Here is a 20,506-nt window from a genome sequence, read left to right as displayed (position 1 = left end):
ATTGTATCTATCGTATACATTGCAACTTTTATATATATATAAATTTATATTACATATAATATATTAATATTTATATATTTGTACTGTTATAAAAGCCTGGGACTAAGAATTTTAGCTTTTTCTAATAAATCATGGTGATTTATTAGAACTTCAAGGTGAAGTTTTTACTGCAGAGTTTGTGCAAAGAGGTATTGTTCACAGTAATATTTCTAGATGCTTAATAATACTCCATAATTCTTTTATATTAAATCTGTAGATATAATCTATATAATAAACATCTTATAGTTAAATTTATATTTTAACTCCTTTTTCCTTGCTGTTTGTATTGTATCCCCATCTGTGTATTAATTTAGATGTAACCGGAATGGTTACATCTAAATCAATAGTTCTGGAGGCAAAGATCAGACAGTGGTCCAAGTATTATAATCGGCAACGCAACTGAACGGTAAGTGGGAGTTTGCGGGTTCGGATTCCACTCCGAGCCAATTCTTTTCTTCCAGAATTTTCTAAATTAATTAATAAATATTAATTATTAAATTTAATAAGAGAGGATGCTTAATGCCTGCCTCTAGACCAAATTACTTAGCATTTAAATATTAATAGTAGGAGTAATACAGCCTATTGTTTGGCATTATATTATAGTAACGGCATTTTAACTGGATGATTTCGTTAGCAAGAACGTGCATTTTATTTTTTGTTTATATTTTAAAGCATTGCTTGTAACTATTGAATAAATAGTAATTTTCTTGATTTTCAGTTAAATTTATTATACGGGTATGTGCTGGAAGCCTCATAATGGAATTGAAAAATTTATAATCACTTGTAACTTTTCTATGTTTAAATATATAAATATTTATCATTTCATTGTAATTATGTTACATGTAGCCAGAGTAATTAGTCAATGTACTCTCACTAAATACAATAGAAGTGAGAGACAAGGAGAACTGCTTATTTCATATGATGTTTGTGCTCCATCTGCACGGAAAAAATAAGAAAATGCTCATAAAAAAATCATTTCAAATTCTATTTTTAATGTCTAAAAATCAAACAAGTGTTCAAATGTAGTAATTTTTAATGTAAGCAAATTTATTGGGTTTTAATCACGAGTTTTCATCATTTTAATAATAGTTTTGTGTGTTTTTTGTAGTAAGTTTTGTTAACTTAAAAGACAAATATTATAACTTCTTATGGAAGAAATATTTAAATTACCTACAAGGAGGGAAGAAAAGTCATTTATTTATTTATTTACAAGCATTTTTTTTTTTTTTTCAAAATGCTTAAATTTTCAATTGAAAAAAATAAAATAACAAGTAACATATTGCAAACATGAACTACAAACTTTATTAAAGATGGGAAAGTTTTCTATTCGTTTTTGTCTTACTTTTAAAGTACAACAAAACTATTTGTAGTTAAATAAATCAATTCCAAAATAAAACTTTAAGTTTTATTTTGGAATTGACATGTTTTCTAAAAAGATAGCCTGCAAGTTACAAAAAAATGAATAGTTTTAGCAGTACGAAACGGTCTTCGACGCTGCAGCCCGGCTCGAGCGAATGAAGTTTGCCATCAGACAAACCGACATTAATTTCAGAATATACAGGCTAGCTGAAATCGTGTGAGTTAGAATTTAAGCAATGAGAAACACAGTAAACTTCAGTAGTTTTAGGTGGAAACATTTTTTTAGTAATCGATACTACAAAAACTTATATATGAATTGCATCCTCGGTAAATCTGCATTTTTCTCTTTCTACTTCAACTTTTTTCCTGCTACGTTCTTGTTTTATGAATTACATGCATACACATTTTTAATAGAAAGAGTTTGTTGAAATGATTATCATAAAAATAACAGGAAGATGTCAATGGTTTTGCTCGGCTGATCGCTTGGTTTTCTTTCGCTTTAAACAAGTGTCTTTGCCTTGCACAATTTATAGCCCAAGATGTAATTCAGGACCTAACAGTTCATTGTTATAGAGAAGAACTAACTGAAGTTATGTAATTTAAGTCATGCAAGCAGGATTTAGTTACTACTAAATTTCAGTAACCTAAAATAACTTACACTTGAGCAGTCTTAGTCTAACAGGATTTAAACATTTTTGACTCACTTTTAGTCAATAAAAAACAAATTTATTAATGAAATAAAATATTCTACTATAGGAAAGCATGCAAATAACAGATGATACACATGAAAGCTACAAAGTATATAACAGTGACGCGTGCTCTCAATTTCGAGCAATTCCCCTAATCACTTAAAGCTATGGAGTGACGAGACTAGTCTATCTAACGACCCTGACGTAGCCTACTATAGTTTTGTCTAAATACATTCTATGATGTTCGTGATAAAGTTACATAATAACAAATTTCTTGGAATGTACCCCCAACATGAAGTTGGTGCATATCTGTACGACATAATACATACATATATTAAACATACTGCAATCAATAATGGCAATTAAAAACAGCACTTACTGGAATGGTATTGTTGATTAAAGAACTGTGAACTAAATTATATAATGCATATGAGAACAAATGGGTATGCAGGTAATTGTTACAATGCATTACAATGGGTGGGAATGTTTAAGAAAACATTATTTAGTACTAGGGTCTCAAATACTCAGGTAACAGAATAATTCATTCTTGTTTTTGAAGTATTGCGTATCAAACTGTATATTCTACATCAATCACTACACATTATATGCATAATTAATGAAAGAATGTAACATTCGGTATCCTGCATCCTGTATTACTCCTTAGTATAATCAGTGGAGTCTATCAAGGATACAAGTTAAGTAATTTTGAGGGTTGGGATGTGAAACAGCCTTGTGGAATGTTAAAGGGGGTGAAATGATTGTTGAAAAATATAGAAATAGCATTATGTAATTTACAACAATCCCTTTATATAAATAAAATCTAATAAAACAAATAAAAACAGGTTTTCTTCCCCATGTTATCAAAAGAAAATTTATATTGCATTTCTTGCACGAAAAAGTAAATTTTAAAGGCTCGCGTTTGAAGGCTTCTGTAAACGGTGTAAATGGCACTACCGACACCCTTCTAATGAATAAGAGTCTGTTTGGAAACGCTTACCAATTAGTCGGTTGATAATATTTTTTAATGACATCATTAGTCAGCCGGTCACTCTCTAACCCGCCCTCAAAGCAGGCGAGATCCGACAGCAACTGAAAACTTTACAGGTAACATTTTTGAACCACACCCAGTTGAACTGGTAAGCATTTCTGAACAGACCGGTAATGTAGTCGTGCCAGGGCAGCACCCCGGTACTTCTTTTTTAAGCAGAATAAAGCCCTCATACTTCATTAAAAAAAAAAAAATTTACTCCTTGCACAATTTTTTGCACCAATTACAAATACATTGCTCATTTTACAGATACTGGACCATAAAGTTGCACTTCATTCGTACAAAACGCCATGGATGGCAGCGATTCAAACCCAATGTGCTGGTTAGCATTGTGGCATTTTTCAATTTATGACTATACCTCTGTGAGAGCCCAGACTTGATAAAAACATTTTTTCTAAAGAAAAAAGAATCATAAAGGATATGATTATAACTTTTCCCATAGACTTGCTTCCTTGTTTAAGGTGACACATCAAATGTGTCACCAGGAAATAACGGAAAAATTGCCATTGAACCATAGAACTAAACAGTACCAAAAAGGTGCAAGAGCGGTGAGGGAAGGACCCCCAGAATAAAAAGAACGAGTCCGATGACGTAACAGAGAGTTTGCCATCATCGATAGTTCGTCCTCTGTAGACTGGTGTTCTCACCCAATCCCTTTTGGATACCGCTTAAGTAGCCATCGCCCATCCTCTGCCCTTCTCAAGACATCAAGGGACTTCCATCTTTTTCAATTTGTCAAAACTTCTTTCGAACCTTGTGGACCAGTACATTGATCCACCAATTCTGAGATTCTGAAAAGGATCCAACTTCTACTAACTAAGGTATTTACTGATGCACGAACAATTGTAAACTCTCTTTCTCTCTCACGGTCAGGGATCCACGATCTTAACCAGTTGTTTGCGGAGTACTGCTATTGGAGTAACCAGATTTTGTTAAACTGTTGCGGAGTACTCCAGTTGGAGTAAGTGTCAATTTTTTTTCGTAATTAACTAGTTGGTGGCAATTTAAGCACTGATTGGCTTTTATCTACATAGACTAAGTCTGTTTCAACGAATAAGATATTTGTTACCACTCCCGTATTTTTAAATTTAGGCACAAAACTCCCCCATTCCATGTTAAGTCTATGGGAGACCCTTCTTTTGTTCATTTGACAATAATATCCTAGTTAGCATGCCCGTTAAGTTCTAATTAGTATATTATAGCTAAATGACTATCCTTTGACCAATAAGCATCGACTTGGGTTTGTGGGGTGGAAACTTTCTTAAAAAAAGTTATACCAACTTCGAGCTACATTGTCAGCTACAAATGTAAACAAACAATTATAAATCATTATTCTTATCTATTTTTAGCATGAATTTAATAAATTTTTATGTATATTTATCCTATTTAACAAATAAGCTTGTTTTTTAAACCATTCAGCCATAAATCTTTCAAAAAACAAAGTACTTCCGGTTATGGTGGTACTTCCATAATACATAAGATATACATGTATAGTCGTTAATATAATAAAGTAATAATCGCTTATTATAGTCTACTATTAGTACAATAGTTTAAATAACGTATAAATAGAATCAAATACACATCATCAATAATAAAAGTGTATTAACCTAGATTTAGAAAGGCCACCCCCCATGCCGATCAGCTTTATAATCTATAGGCCGTATTATTTCTCTACGTTGATTTAGAAAGTTGCAGTTTTTTTATTTGACATAAAATAGACATGTCTAAGTAACGTATGTAACAAATTAATGGAATATTTATAAAAAAACAATTTTTTTAAATATTTTAAATCTTAAATTTTATTAATTTTTTAAACATACATAATATTTTGAAGTTAACAATTGTAAAGTGTAATATGTACGTGATAGAAAACCGAAAACAGATTATATCTACTACAATTTTTAAGCGAGATATTGCAAATTGAAAAACCACTTTAAAAACCACAAAACCTGTATGCAACAGCGATGTTGTTTCGGATTATCAAGTGCGCAGCTGACAGGTTAATAAGTGTTACCTTTTCCACTACATGTTTTATCTAATTAGCATCAACTGAGCATCTTAACCAACTTCTATATACATTTGTAAAAAGTATGTGTAAATAAATGGGTATTGTTAATTGTTAAATTCATAGTAGCATGCACTTCTTCCAGTTGTCTCAGACCATCTCCATTCCGGGCCCAAGCACCTACACACGCAACCACTTACAAAAAATAATGGTTTCTGTGTCTGTCCTGACAAATTTGCCATCGTAGTCATCGCGGACATAACGTCGACCCTTCGGTCAGGTGCTGCCAAAGCATAGGGGGCCCTTCGTGTATTGTCACACCTCCGAAACAGAACTAGTCAAGATGTTGCTCGCCTGGGGGCGCCATCATCTGGGACAAGGATTAACAAGAACCAAACAGATTAATACTTGTAATTGATTACTATTACACAAGTTAATTAATAAATTCGCACACACAAATAAAGTTTATTTATGTATGAATTTATTAGACGTGTTTATTTGTCTAATTCGTAAAAATATTGAAGTTTTTAAGTAAGTTTCGTCAATTTTTTATTTATTAAAAATGAACTATTTTCTGTGTATTTGTTTCATATTAACCATTACCAAAGATTGCCACCATCACATCAAAACATAAGAAATTCTGCTAAATTTTCGATCCATCGCATTTATAGCGATCAGGAACGAAAGCGGGTTCGCAAAATTACAGTTTTATAATTAAATTTGCTTTAAAACTTACATTCGTGAGGATTAAATGTCAGCGAACTTAATCTATTAGCTAAAGCCACCGCCATCTTGTTTAGCGAATAACGCCCTCTCGTGTCGAAACATGTAAACGTAACGGAAACAGACGACATTAATAATACTGTCACCGACATAAAGTGTTTTTAAATTATTTTTATTATTTTTTATGTTATTTTATTATAAATTGGAAAAATGTTTAAATAGTTTTCTTTCATCTGGTCTAGCTTTTTTGTTCTTCCTTGTATTTAAATCCATAGAGAACTTGATTGGAGTGCCAAGAGGTTTGGTTTTGGATCCAATTTCTGGAAAATTGATGCCAAAACACAAGTTTTTCTGTCATTTTTGTGGTAAAATTTGGTCTGGAGCGCCATTTTTATGAATCAAAATTATATACTTGTCGAAGACGTCGGCTGGATCTCGCGTATAGGATGAAAAAGCCTTCCTATCCATGAGATTGCGTTTGATCTTCCAAGGTTTATCTAAGTGAGAAGATCTTAACGGATGCAGGTCACCTGTGGATTTCGCAGGCATTCGAAGAGATGTGTGCATTTTTTCTTATGGACCCATAGGCTTTGAGCCGTTACGGATGCAGCTCCGGATGAGACGGTCGGGACCTCGTTGGAGCCCTACGCCGTGCCGCTCGGAGTAAAAATGCCAAAGGAACCGGTGATCGTTTCTGACGTGTAGCAGCGTAGTGTGTAGATATAACCCGAAAGTATTCGGCGCAATGGCATTTCTTGTGTTTCGTCCATCTCTGGTAAAATGGAAAATGCTTGAGTTTTTATCATTGTTTAAAGAAATAATTCTGAATTTTTTGCTTTTAAATTGTACCCCATTTTTGAGGGTTGTCGAGATTTTGGGAGGGCTATATATCTTACAAAGGGTTGCCGGTTGTCTGATCTTTTTACTGTTTTACTCGTACAAATGCGGTCTACAGCTCCAATAAGGTCGTAACCACTTTGTTTGGGGCTGCATTTTTATTTTTAAATCTACTTAGTTTCACATATTCCATAATTTCCGGTATACAAAGTACTAAAGTAATATATGCTAATGATATGCGAACTAGTAGGTAATGTATAATTTATTCTCATTTTTTTTTACTGGTCGAGTTTAGTTTCAATATGTTTTTTGTCGCGAAAATCAGCTTGCTTAAAGTTGCATAACGATTAGGAAAATAAAATTACATTATCAAAGCTCCGGGAAAGCTGTATATTAAAACATGTAGTCTGCGGGACATGGCTGTCATATACCGCATTCGTGGGCTCGTGACTGTTATGTGCCACTCACACTGCCACATCATTCTTAGATTTATTACTCAGATTGCTTGTTAGATAAGTAAATACTCTCATTCTATATTGTTTTGCCCATATAAATTCAGTTTTATAACATTTTCCAGTTCAAAATACCATATTAGAATTGTCCTTCTGTCATTGAGCTTAATTGAATGTTATCAGTCACTTGTATAAAATTCGGTCAGTCTGGTAAGGAAATAATGAAAATTGGACGCGTAATTCGTGAATTATGAATTGTTTAACTGTTCATATATAATTTTGACTCATTTAAATGGCTTTTAAACTGCATGTATGCTAATGCATTAATTAAATTTTCTCCAAAAAAAAAAAAAAATTAAATATATTTATATACATAAAATTAACCGAATATAATTTAATTTGAAGGCTTTTTGTTTTAATATTTAAATATTATCTAATCGTTTTATGTAATTCAAATTTAGAAATCGAATATGTCGGGAAAGAGAGAACAGTTTGGAACGACGGGATTTGAAGATTGGGTAAGAAAATATATCTAAATTATAAAATATATATAAAATTTCAATTTTAATTATTTATCTAATATTAAACTCCAATTCTTGTTAAGCAATAATTGCATTGATTCCTGTTTTACTAGAATACAAACAGCAGTATTTGGCTGTTGATATGGTAACATTCGATCTCTGAATGAGACAGTTGGGACCTTATCAGAGCTGTAGATAATGTCTGTAGGAGTGAAAAAAGTCACAGGAACCGATAATCTACGTGTGACGCTTTGCAAGATATAGCCTCCGTGATGAACACGTCTATAATTATGATGAGATCCCAACCATCTCATTCAGAGCTACAATCTTATCCTTCAGGACATTCTAATTTTCAAAACGAGTGTTGAATGTTGAAACCAACAATTTGACGTCATCAACGACGTTTTAACTTCAAGTACGAAGTGCTTAGTTCCCACAATTCCATTCTCGGCAAGATTTATTTCATTCAAATGTTGCATCGATCACCCATAATTCATTGGAAAGTAGTGGTCAACATCTCTGTTAAATGCCGAGTGTGTTAAGTCAGCGTTGACAACAGCGCCACTTCAATGTTGAAAAAAGGAACTACTTTTAACGAATGTTGAGATCAGCGCTTAGTCAGCATTGAAAATTTGAATGTCCCACTTGATATGAACTCCCTAAAAATGAGCTAAGAAAACATGAAAACATTAGGGACTATCAAAATCTGTTGTTTGTGCTTCAATAAGGCAGAAATTAGCATAATTATTATTAAACAATTTAATGTTTTTTCTTAAGAGTATATTCTCTAGAAAATGTAATCAAGATTCTTACACTTAACTTAGTTATGGAAGCAATGTAGCTACGTTTTCTACAGAATATGCTCTGAAGATAGAGTCGAAACGTTTCAAGAATGTTAAATAAGTAAAATTTATACTCATAAAAAAAACTGTTTTTATAATTTTAGATGAAAAGTTGTACATTTCATCATAAGATAATATATTTCAAGATAAAATATGCTACTTCTCTTATATTTTCCTTTAAATTTCTCTTATATAATCTGAATTTTTCTTAGGGTGGATACATGAATGCAAAGAAAAGGAAGTTAGACGATCAGTTTAACGAACAAAAACCTTTCGAATTATGCTACGATGAAGGTTCTAAATTATTTCAGAATATTGAAATTTATGTTAATGGATATACAAGTAAGGCTCGTTCTTTAAATATCGATTATTTCATAAGTAACGTTAAAACAATTATAATATTTATAATTATAGAGCCGTCATCTGCAGAATTAAAGAGATTAATGATGTTGCACGGGGGTCGATATAACCACTATTATTCGCAGAAGACGACGACGCACATAATTGCCATTAATCTTCCAGTTAGTAAAATTCGACAGTTGAAGGGCGAAAAAGTAGTTAGGCCAGAATGGATAACAGACAGGTTTTATTCTTTATTTTAATAATTTGATCTCAAATTTTCTAAACTAAAATGTATTTATTTTAATTTTACTTCTGAATTTTTCAAATTATATAAATTGCAAAATTCTAGATTGTGTAGATTATCTATAGAGTGATTCAAATAGATCCAAACCCAAATTTGATTTCCATTCATTCATTTATGATTTATAATAAAAATTATTATAAATCTTGAATAAACGGAAATCAATGAGATTTTCAGGAAATATTCCTCCACTTACATTGAACACATTGTATCGCAGCAAGTATTGGAAATGCCTCCTTCTGTCAGGCATATGTCAATACATCACTGCACGTTGTTGATAATGCATCTCAATGTTTTGGTTCTCATTCCTAATGTTATTCTCTAGGACATCAATCATGTGCTGTTTATTACAATATATTCTTTCCTTAAGACAGCCAATGAAAAAGAAGTCTGGGCCAGTAACATTGGATGGCCGTGGCAACCACAGATTCTAGGAGATGACACAGTCCTCAAAAACTTTGAATTCTCATTGTTGACTCTTATGTTATCTGGCAAGTTGCTCAGTTTTGCTAGAAGTAATCCTGTGTCGGTTCAACAAATTCTGTGAAAATCCACAGTGTTCGGTGTTTTTCTAAAGAAAATCGAATTGAGTTGTGCCTTCTGCCATCCAGTATCCGGTTCCAGCACTTGAAATGTTCAACATAAGTGAAGGTATGCTTCCTGAAAATCTCATTGATTTTCATTCATTCATTCGAGATTTATAATGAATTTGGCTTTAGGTCTACAGGAATCACCCTGTAGAAATCGGTTAAAAGAAAACATGGATGGTATATGCAATTTAGTATCTGTTCATTGTATGGATTGTACCAGTTTGTCTTAGTGAATGGTAATTTTCCTTGATGCTTTATTTAGCTCCTTATCAAGTGATGAGATAATTCCAAGAGTAAAAATGAGTAGAGTGCTTAAGAGCATACTTAACTTAAGAGAGGAGAATGGTCACTAACCGCAATGTTTGTTTTCTTTTTCTATTAGTGAATGAGTATTGATCCAGTACTGTTGCTCATGAAGTGCTGTTAGAGTGTATACAAAGTTAGATGAAACAATAATGATTTAGAAAAATTTGAATTCTACTTTGTATGTTACTTTAAATGAATAAAAGCATTAGAAATTTTTACTTAAATTAATGACCATATGTACAGTACAAAATTGAACAAAACATTATCTGATCTGTAAACAATTTTTTAAAGGATTTTAATTTTAAAGAATAAAATTGAATAAGATTTAGTACAGGTGCACCCCTACTTACAAACAGGTTAGGTTCCTGAGGTTTGACGTAAATCAAAAACTAACCTAGAAAGTAAGTACATTTGTACACAGAATAACTACGTATTGTTAGTGTTTGATCCTTCGGTATACCTAATTGAATACATTATGTTCCTACTTAACACTCTTCTAAGACTGCGTTAATTTACAGCACAGACTCTTATACACCTTTTTACACACAGCCGTTTTTTGCTATCATTCAAACGTTTTTGGTTATTTTTAATAACCTTATTCAAGAACCGTTACAGTCGAATGCGGTCGTAACCTACTATATCCGTTATTATACCTACTATACAAGTATAGTAGGTATAATAACGGATAAGCAGGTGAATCAGTTAAGTTATTGTGATACTTATCACGAATGATGAGCTGACATGAGTATTAAGGATATATGTTTATCTTCATTTTTATAAGTTTATGGTTTGTAAATCTCCCATTAGGAGATCGTGAATAGAAGCATTTCAAAAAAGTTCCATTACGATTGGCGACGTTTGTTCAAATTACGACTGCATTCGACTGTAACGGTTCTTGAAAAAGGTTATTAAAAATAACCGAAAACGTTTGAATGATAGCAAAAAACGGCTGTGTGTAAAAAGGTGTATAAGAGTCTGTGCTATACATTATGTTCATTTACCCTCTTGCTAATGCTTAATAGTGGGTATTTCAGAGTTTTTTTCCACCTAATGACCTTATTTTTATAATGCCAAGTTTAGTTTCCATAATAATAGAACCACACTTCTTGCATTTATCTCCACTGTTAGATTTACTATTGCATTTTTGAAGCACTAATCATAAAAGTTTATAAAAATTGTAAACAATAGTGAAAAACTTACTCCAACATTACTGACTTCAATGCCACTCACAAGTGGTGATGGAAGGTCAAAATTCATACAGAAATGAAAAATGACAACATGCAATAGAAATAAATCCTCATTAATTTATTTACCAAAAATGTATTATTTATTATTGGCTAAAGACTGATTTGGACACCAACTCGCAACTGGCGAGAGAACTTCAGAATTCACGCAAAATTTAAACTTTAAACACACGGTCAAATTGTTTGTAAGTTGAATGTTCACGAGTAGGGGAGCTTCTGTATCACATTTAAATTAACAAGTAAAAATGATTTTCATGCTCTTTATTTTAAGTGTTCGTAATGCTCAGAGTGCTTTTTATGTTATGTGATGGCTGAATATTATGCTAAGAAGTTTCTAAACTGTAATAAATTCTAATTTTTTAATTTTATTAAACAAGTGGCTTATTTGTCTTTAAATTTAAAACCTAATTTTATTACTTAGACTGCAAATTTATCTTTTTATTTCTCAATTGTATTATTAAAGATCTCAATTATCAAAAACATAGACCGTCGAGATCTTACTGTAAATACCAACCAAGACAACCAAACCCAAATTATTCTAATAATCAAATGATAAGGTCAGATTAACTATCAGGCTACAATTTAACTAATTAATATCACACATTAAGCTCTTGTCTTGTATTAAATCAAATTAATTAATTAAAAAATTAATATCATTATAAATTTAATACAAAATTGGAGTGTAATAACTTAACTTTAGTCCAGATTTTGTAATATAGTATATATGACATTATTTAGTCAAGTTCTTGCCCAATAGTTAATCCAACCTCATCATTTGTTTACTGTAAATTATTATTATTATTTAAATCTTGCACACTAAACGACGTAATTATTAATCAAAGTTTTAATAAAAACTTACAAATTAAACTTAATTGATTAACAATCTTTTTAATTTTAAAATTAAAATCATGCAGCTACATTTTCCAGTATTTTGGTTAGGTTCTAGATAGGAAGGTTCTAAGGTCAACACAGTCAAAATTATTAAAATTATTAACTTAAAAACTATAGTATAGTTTGCTTCTTGTTTGGTTTTAATAATCTTGATGTACTTCTGGCTATTGGAATGCCTTTTCTCAAATTTATCACAACCATAAATGACTTAAAGTGACTGTTTTTTCATTTTATTTCATTCCTATGTATTAACTTCAATGTGCATTTTGGAGCCCACCAGTAACCAAATTGATAACATCACTGAACATCAGTTGTTGATTTTGGGTTTGTCACTCACCAATGGACTGGCCATGTAGAGTTTTCTAGGTTTTCTTCACATTTGTAGCACCTAAATAGAGGTTACTTTCCCTTAGAAAGTCCTGTCGGGAAGCATCCCCCTTCAACAGATTGCCCACATGTCGTATTGCCATAAACATATAAATCAAACCAACCAAAATGCATTTTTGACGTATTACTCGTCCCTCCTCAGTTACGTTATCATTAAGACTGAGCTTCCCAAAGCCTAATACAATGATACTCAACCAAACATTCACTGTAATTAATCGGGCTATAAACTTTTAAGTTGATAATATCATTCTTAATGATGTAACCGAGGAGGGACAAGTAATACATCCAAAATTCATATTGGAGTTAATACATAGGAACAAAACAAAATGAAAAAACAATCATTTTAAGTCATTTTCGGTCATTGTGATAAGTTTGGAAAAAGACATCAAGACTTAAAATGATTTATTTTTATTATTTTCGAAAATAATTTATTATATATCTTTATATATTTCAGTATCAAAGCTGGAAAACTTTTACCAGAATCTAATTACTACCTTTATAACTTGAGCAGAAATCAAAAGACATTAAACTTTGTCAATAACAATGAAATAAATAGCGATTACAAATCAACACATTCAGAAATCAAAGACGATGATTATACAGATTTGCTCGAAGCCGGGTGTTTGAATTCAAACTTAAAGGAACTAGATAATAATCAGTTAGAAGTATCAAGTATTAGAAGTGAAGAAAATAAAATTTTGCATAAAAATCAAAACGCCGCAAGTCCTTCAGATAAGTCTAAATCATCTCTAAGAGCCGGCGATCACAATTTTCTTTCCGAATTCTATAATCACTCGAGACTGCATCATATTTCGACCGCAAAATCCGATTTTCAGGCTTACGTCGCCGAATTACGAAATGATTCCAACAGAAGCTTTCCAGGATTTAATTATCTTAAAAATGAATTCCAAAATAGGGAAGAAGTATATACAATCAATAGTAAAATATTTATGCACATCGACATGGATTGCTTCTTTGTGTCTGTTAGTTTATTAAATCATCCGCACCTTAAAGGTAATCGAATTTGATTTATTTATCTTGGACATTCTTAAATTTAATTGAATCATTTCAATTTATTAGGCAAACCAGTTGCAGTTACTCACTCGAGGAGTTGCTTTCGTCCTCCTCCTCCCGGAAGTAACAGACAATACGAGTATAATTATTACAGGGAAAAATATAAAAGAGATCTGAAAAATTTGGGTGATAATCATGACTTACTTGACGCAGTAGATGAGTTTGGATCGACATCCGAAATTGCAAGTTGTAATTACGAAGCCAGAAAATATGGATTAAAAAATGGATTTTTTTTGGGTGAAGCAAAAAAGATGTGCCCAGAATTAGTGACAATTCCATATGATTTTGAAGGTTATAAGAGAGTATCGAAACTTTTATATGATATAGTTGCAAGGTGAGTGTGATACTTAGTAATATTTCATTTGTTAAAGCAGTGATGCTAATTCTTTAGTTAAATTTTAAATTTCTAATTGCATCAGTCTGGAATTGATGCATAAGGATTGGTTTATAGTCCGATAGCAGTGTGACACTACAGTGGCAGAATTTATGAAAAAGCAATTAATTAAAGACTTACCAGAGTTTCATTACATTTACTGTTTCCGTTCTGTTAGATATTGAACTACAGATGCACAATTCTGGTCCAGGCTCTTCAACTTCAATGTTTTATACCAATGTCATACTGTGCCAAGTTAGCCACTTGCCAGAGTTTGATTATAAAATGGACAACGTTCTTCTCAACATTGGTGATAACTAGTGGCCTTGAATTGCCGCAATTCAAATATAAACTGGCCCATAACTGGCATTCAAACTCTAAATACAGCACATTTTAAGGCAGAATTTTCAAATTCTGCTGACGATATATTTACAGCACAAAATTTTAAAGAAAATAATTCCAACTTATCAATAATTAAAATCTCTATACTATACAGTGATTCATCTCTGTAGTAGTTTCATTAAATTAAACTAAACTTTTGTTTATAATTTTTTAAATGTTGCAGCTACACACTCGATATACAAGCAGTCAGTTGCGACGAAATGTTTATCGATTGCAACAAAGTCCTCGAAGAAACAAAGGCTACTCCTTTAGAGTTTGCTTCTATTTTAAGGAAAGAAATTGAAGATAAAACCGGCTGCATGGCTTCTGTAGGAATAGGTAAAGTAGGAGTAAAATTTATAATTAAATTTTTATCTGTTATTATTTTTTCTAATATTTTTAAAGTTTTTATATAGGCAGTAACCTTCTCTTGGCTCGTTTAGCTACCAAAGTTGCCAAACCAAATGGACAATATATGGTAGATGATGACAAGAAAGATGAATTTATGAAAAAGCAATTAATTAAAGACTTACCAGGTACATATGTAGTTTATAAAATTTTAAAAATTATCCAAAAAAATATAATAAAATATTTAATTGATGATAAATCTCGAAGGTGTCGGTTATGCACTACAGAAATCCTTAGAGTCAATGAATCTGAAAACATGTGAAGACCTGCAATCGATACCGCTCGGTAAACTGCAAGATACCGTCGGGCGAAAGACAGGCTTAATGTTACACGAATATTCTCGCGGGATCGATTCCAGAGAGATAAAAATGGATAACGAACGAAAATCTGTATCTGCCGAAATAAACTATGGGATGAGATTTAAAGAATTACACGAAGCCACGAATTTTTTAAAAGAATTATCAGAAGAAATTCAAAATAGATTATTGAAAAATGAAGCGAAAGGAAAATCTGTGACATTGAAGTTAAAGGTTTGGTTTAATATATTCTGAAAATATTTATAAAATATTAAAAAATTTATAATGTATAAATTCCAAAAATTCAAATACAGTAGAGAGTCGTTAATCTGAACCCCGGTAATCTGAATCGCCGGTTATCCGAACGATTTTCAGTCAGACTGTGTCGTGCTGAATCGAACATTTTTGATACTAGATTTACTTCTAAAGTATAATTTTCATGTTTTTATATTCTTCAATATATTTATTTTGTTTGTACAAAATAAAGAAATAATTTTTAACAATACAATAGTCTCGATTATTATTATAAAAATTTTCGTTACGCTTAAAATCGACGAAAATTCAACACGAAGCGACACGCAGCAGAGAAACATTTGAACATCGGACAGGTTAATATATTTTTTCGTATGTAATCAGTTATCCGAACAAATCACTAATCCGAACAACCCCAGTCCCCAATTGATTCGGATTAATGACTCTCTACTGTAATACAAAATCTGACACAAAAATGAAAAGACTGATTTTTACAACTTGAGAACTAACAAAGGGAGGTGAGAAATAAACAGACGATGCTTGACTTCGTATTATACGCTCACTGTAGATTTCAGTATGCATCAAAGAGCACATCGGTGAACCATAATATGCTTAAAATGTGTTCCGATATTCACCGACGAGTTCATTAGTACAGCAACCAATGTACAGTACATCATACACATCAGGCTACTATAGATATGGTAAGCTCTGATGAATCAATACGGCCACCTTCATAATTATATGATTAATATCGTTTTTACTATTCATCTTTATTAACCCAAAGTTATTTTGACAAAATAAATCTGCAAATGCTAATATAGCACTGTTTGCTTCTGCTGTCTTGTTCGGTTGCCAGACTTTCTGGTAAAAGCTTATTAAACCGTTTAGTGTTTTGGTTGGGGCCGAGACTGATGCATATTGGAATGTACAGTATCTGTGTGAGAGTACTCTTACTAATAATTTATTATTGCTATTACCATATGAAGTATTTCTAAGTTATTTTATTTAAATTAGATCAGAAAGGATGATGCACCCAAGGAAACATCAAAATTTATGGGCCACGGTGTGTGCAATAATATCACGAAAACACTTCAGTTAGCAAATGCAACGAATAATTCAGTAACTATTAGCAAAGCATGTACTGTTCTACTACAGAATCTCAAGATAAATCCAGAAAACATAAGAGGAGTGAGTTTTTTTAATAGATAATTTATTAATAATTGTAAAATTATGCAAATTCTATAACTTTTTTTTTAAGATGGGTATACAAATAGGTCGACTGGAGAAGTCATCCGAAAAAGTTACCGAAAAGAATCAGACCCTGCTTTCGTTTATCAATCAAGGGCCGAGTGATAATAAAAGTTTACCAAAATGCCAGAATTCAAATTTTGATAATTCTACCAAAGATGAATATTTGCCAGAAGTAAGTGCAAAAATACAAAATTTATTTATATCTTAGATTTATTACTGGATGGATAACAGAATTTTGGCTTTCAGGCAACTTTCTCTTAAATACACGGTGTTGAAAAGTTACTATACACTGAGAAATTTGTAATGGCATTAAAATTATATATATAGTATTACATACAAGACACACAAGTTTTATGTCCCACATCTCCACTTTGCATTCTGTTGATACTACTCACTTTACTAGTCTATTGATGCATTTATACTATTGCTAAACCAAAATGCATTTTGACTGTAACAAACATATTAAATCTGCTTTTTTTTTAGCAATAATTATGTATTAAAATGCCATTATTGAAATATAACAGACTTAACATGATTAGGGTGCTCTAATGCTCTTATAGAATACATACTATAAATCTATTAAAATAAAGTGGCCATATAAATAACCCAAAAAATGTTCATTGGTGGTCCAACATGTATTTTTTAATTCTGTAAGAACCTGTAGAATGCTGCATAATGCCTATAAAAAGGAATTATGTAGCATTCCTACAGGTTTCGGACATTCCAACTGCATGGAGCTTGTTGACATTTACATTACATTTTACTTTATTTGACTTTAAATCATAACAAATTAGTACAATTATATGGGTATAAATCAATTAATTTAACCACTGTTACAAACAATGTTAGTGTTAAAATTTTCTTGGCTTCTACAGACACTCAATGAAACTAATGCCTTATATTACATCATTTCTGCTTTAATTTTTAAATAATTATACCAGGATTTATCTAATTCTCATCCTAAATTATTATTAACATGACTTGGGTGCCCATAATGATGTTAAGTCTATTGTTTTGGCAATAATTGCATTTTTATGCATGTTCAATGTGTGTAGCAATAATTATGTTTGTTATTTCGTAGTCAGCTGAAGAGATTCATATGGTCAAAATGCATTTTGGCTTAGTAATAGTTTAAATGTACCAATAAACTAGTAATCAAAGTGTGATTAATCTGTTTTTGTGGGTCTTAGAACCAGACTAGTGTAGTATAATCAGAATACAGACAAAAAACAATATATTAAGATAATGATTTTGTCTTTCACCCATTCAGTATCAAACATTTTGCTGGCTAGATGTTTATCATTTGTTCAGTTTTTAAATAATCATTGGGAACAAGGTCTGGACTGGGTGAGATACTCTAAAACTTCCCACTTAAAAAAGAATCAACTGCTATGTTGCTTTTGCAGCATGTGCTTTAGTTTTGTCATGTAACAAGCAGATGACCTTTGTCAGCAATCCACATTTTTGGATTGCATTTCTGACTCTCTACAGCAGGGATGAGCAAACTTTTTCTACGTAAGGGCCGCATTTCAAAACTTTTGAACTGATGCGGGGCCGCACGCAAGAGAAAAGAGGGGGAAAATGTCGGTAAATCACAATTCTTTATTCATATATAATTATAAATTAGCATAGGTATACTTAATATAGCTTCTGGCACTGATCTAAACGTAATATATTGGAAATATATGGTTAAATATTAGTCACTGCTAGTTTTAAATTAGTTTTGATGTGTCTGTTAGCCGGTTTCGTGTTTTAATTTTTACTAAATTCATTGCGAAAAACTATTCATAAGTTGTAGAAAATAACATTTAAATTTTTGTTGAATACTTCCTTAAGCTGGGAAATTGATATATTTATTCATATTTTATGCCACACGGGCCGCAAAAAATATTACTGCAGGCCGCAGGTTGCCCATCCCTGCTCTACAGCATGTCGTGAGACATTGAAGTGTTTGTAGTGGCTCCAAGAGTAAAAATACTTCACAATTTATAACCATTTTCCATTAATAAAGGTCACAGTTACTCCTAAAAGTAATATAATGAAAAAATTATCATTAATTTTGAAATTTGTATTTTTTCTTTTTTCCCTAGATTGATCCTGATATATTTGCATCACTCCCAGAAGATTTACAGAAAGAAATTACCCTTCATTACAAAAGCAAAGGCAAAGATATTAATTTTGGAACTAATAATTCATCCAATTCGTCGGCAGATAAATTAAACTCTGCTGAAAATCATTCCGAAAACAACAACCGGTCTAATGAAATACAGCACGTTGCTCTTCCAAATTTTTCACAGGTATGATTTAAAATTTGTTTAAGTCTATATTATAAAATATTCTCAGAAATGTTAGAATAAATAATTCATTAGTTTGTGTATAAGTTGGCCTAAGCATAAATAATTAATTAATTCTTGAAATTTACCAATCTTTATACACAGTTAGACCGAGGCTTCTTAAACTGTGGGTTTTGACCCGAAAGGGGGTCGCAAACCAAATGCGGGATCACAAAAAACTTTTGTACTAGATATTTATATAAAGCAGCTTTTCAGCATTGACAATTATCAAGTCAATAATCACGAAAAATGTTGAAGATGCCATGCATTTGGCAGTATAAAATATTCAGCCAAGATTTAATTTTTTACATAAATATGAGTACTTCTATCTCATTAGTATGCAAATTTGCTTTCACTTTAATAAATGGTAATATATATATAACATAGAATTGCTTTATGATTTATCATCAGCAAGTGATTTTATTTGTATATCTATTTTTATATACCTATCTAACCGGTTGCATAAAATTTTCATGGGTAAAAGAGGTTTGCAAATGGAAAATGTTTAAGCTCTGAATTAGACTAAAGTTACACAAATTGGGGATTTACAAGCTGTACAAAATAATTTAAGTACAACTCGTTTCACAGTCTACTTATCAAACAATCTGCCACATTCGCTGAGTCTACATGGTCAAAGTGCATTGTCAAAAAGAAGCTCTCAAACTGTAACACTTCTTTTTAAGTTGAGGAGAGACTAAAGTCTGAAAAAACTTGGAAATTTGGCAATTGATTTGAATTTTGCTTATATTGTTTTATTCTGTAATTTTAGATTGATCAGACAGTATTCGATGTTCTACCGAACGAAGTAAAACAAGAAATAATGGATGCGTACAGCAAAAGAAGCATTCACCCATTGATGCAGAAATCTCCTATAAAAAGCCCATTTAAATCACCCAAAAAGTCTCCAACTAGCAAAAATAAAACTCGGAAGAAAACTAAGACAAAAATGAAAAGTGCCACAAACAATCTCCGTACAAAAACTATAGACACGGTTATAAAAAGTGCGACAATTACAAAGGAGGAATGCACTCGGAAACCTAATCTGTGCGGTGCCACCTCTTTAGATGACGTGAAGCAGTTACTATCGGAATGGGTAGAATTTTCGCCTGGTAAGTTTTTTTTAATAAAATTATTGTTTATGATAAAAAAGACTAAATCGTGTAAATTTTTTTAGTTCCGCGGGACGACGACGTAACAATATTCTCACAGTACATGGTTGATGTCGCGAAAGAAAAGAATTTAGAAAAATTAGACAGGATAATTAAATATTTACACAGGTTTAAATGTTTTTTATTTTTTATACACGATTTTAGAAGAAATTTGCTTACGTACGATCACATATTTGCAGGTTAGTAAAGAATACATCCAATGAAGACTGGCAGGCGATGTTTAAGAACATAGTAAGCTCAGTTCAATCGACAATGATGCAGATATATGGAAGTGTGTTAAAAATAGATATTGGGTTTTGAGTATTATATTTATATATACTTAAAATTGTTTTATTGTTAATACAACAAAATGTAAAAAACCACAAATTTTTAATAAAAATGTTTGTTGCTCAA

General features: G+C 31.6%; 2 protein-coding genes across 5 annotated transcripts in view; one reads left to right on the top strand and one right to left on the bottom strand.

Annotated features, from left to right (window-relative positions):
- The window catches only part of Exo84 (exocyst 84), a 24,073-nt gene extending 18,120 nt beyond the window's left edge, over positions 1-5,953 (bottom strand). Inside the window, exon 1 of the mRNA XM_067284513.1 lies at positions 5,877-5,953. Within this exon, the coding sequence (XP_067140614.1) occupies positions 5,877-5,931 (55 nt within the window). The 5' untranslated portion in view covers positions 5,932-5,953. The remainder of the gene's footprint in view (positions 1-5,876) is intronic.
- Positions 396-20,506, top strand: Rev1 (Rev1 DNA directed polymerase). 4 transcript variants are annotated; one of them, XM_067284510.1, is made up of 15 exons: positions 6,168-6,228; positions 7,614-7,670; positions 8,728-8,857; positions 8,930-9,098; positions 13,031-13,590; positions 13,657-13,984; positions 14,589-14,743; positions 14,821-14,940; positions 15,020-15,342; positions 16,375-16,548; positions 16,619-16,783; positions 18,702-18,908; positions 19,714-20,053; positions 20,119-20,221; positions 20,293-20,506. In XM_067284510.1, exons 2-15 carry the CDS (start codon positions 7,623-7,625, stop codon positions 20,411-20,413), a joined length of 2,943 nt encoding a protein of 980 aa, XP_067140611.1. In that variant the 5' UTR covers positions 6,168-6,228; positions 7,614-7,622; the 3' UTR covers positions 20,414-20,506. The 4 variants fall into 4 exon arrangements, with proteins under 4 accessions (XP_067140609.1, XP_067140611.1, XP_067140610.1 ...); XM_067284508.1 differs by lacking the exon at positions 6,168-6,228 and adding an exon at positions 396-445 and having other exon boundaries at positions 8,728-9,098; XM_067284509.1 differs by having other exon boundaries at positions 8,728-9,098; positions 14,848-14,940.

Source organism: Centruroides vittatus, unplaced genomic scaffold (assembly GCF_030686945.1).
Source record: "Centruroides vittatus isolate TY-2023 unplaced genomic scaffold, ASM3068694v2 scaffold_1209, whole genome shotgun sequence".
NCBI classification, from domain to species: Eukaryota; Metazoa; Arthropoda; class Arachnida; order Scorpiones; family Buthidae; genus Centruroides; species Centruroides vittatus.
Note: the sequence above shows the minus strand (reverse complement) of the source record. Positions and strands in the feature narration are given on the sequence as shown.

What these genes read in the sequence shown, in the direction of transcription:
- Rev1 (XM_067284508.1), top strand. Translation starts at nt 7,623, where the DNA reads ATGTCGGGAAAGAGAGAACAGTTTGGAACGACGGGATTTGAAGATTGG. An exon ending in AAATCATCCGCACCTTAAAG is followed by an intron (nt 13,591 to 13,656) that starts GTAATCGAATTT and finishes TCAATTTATTAG; the next exon opens with GCAAACCAGTTGCAGTTACT. An exon ending in TTATATGATATAGTTGCAAG is followed by an intron (nt 13,985 to 14,588) that starts GTGAGTGTGATA and finishes TAAATGTTGCAG; the next exon opens with CTACACACTCGATATACAAG.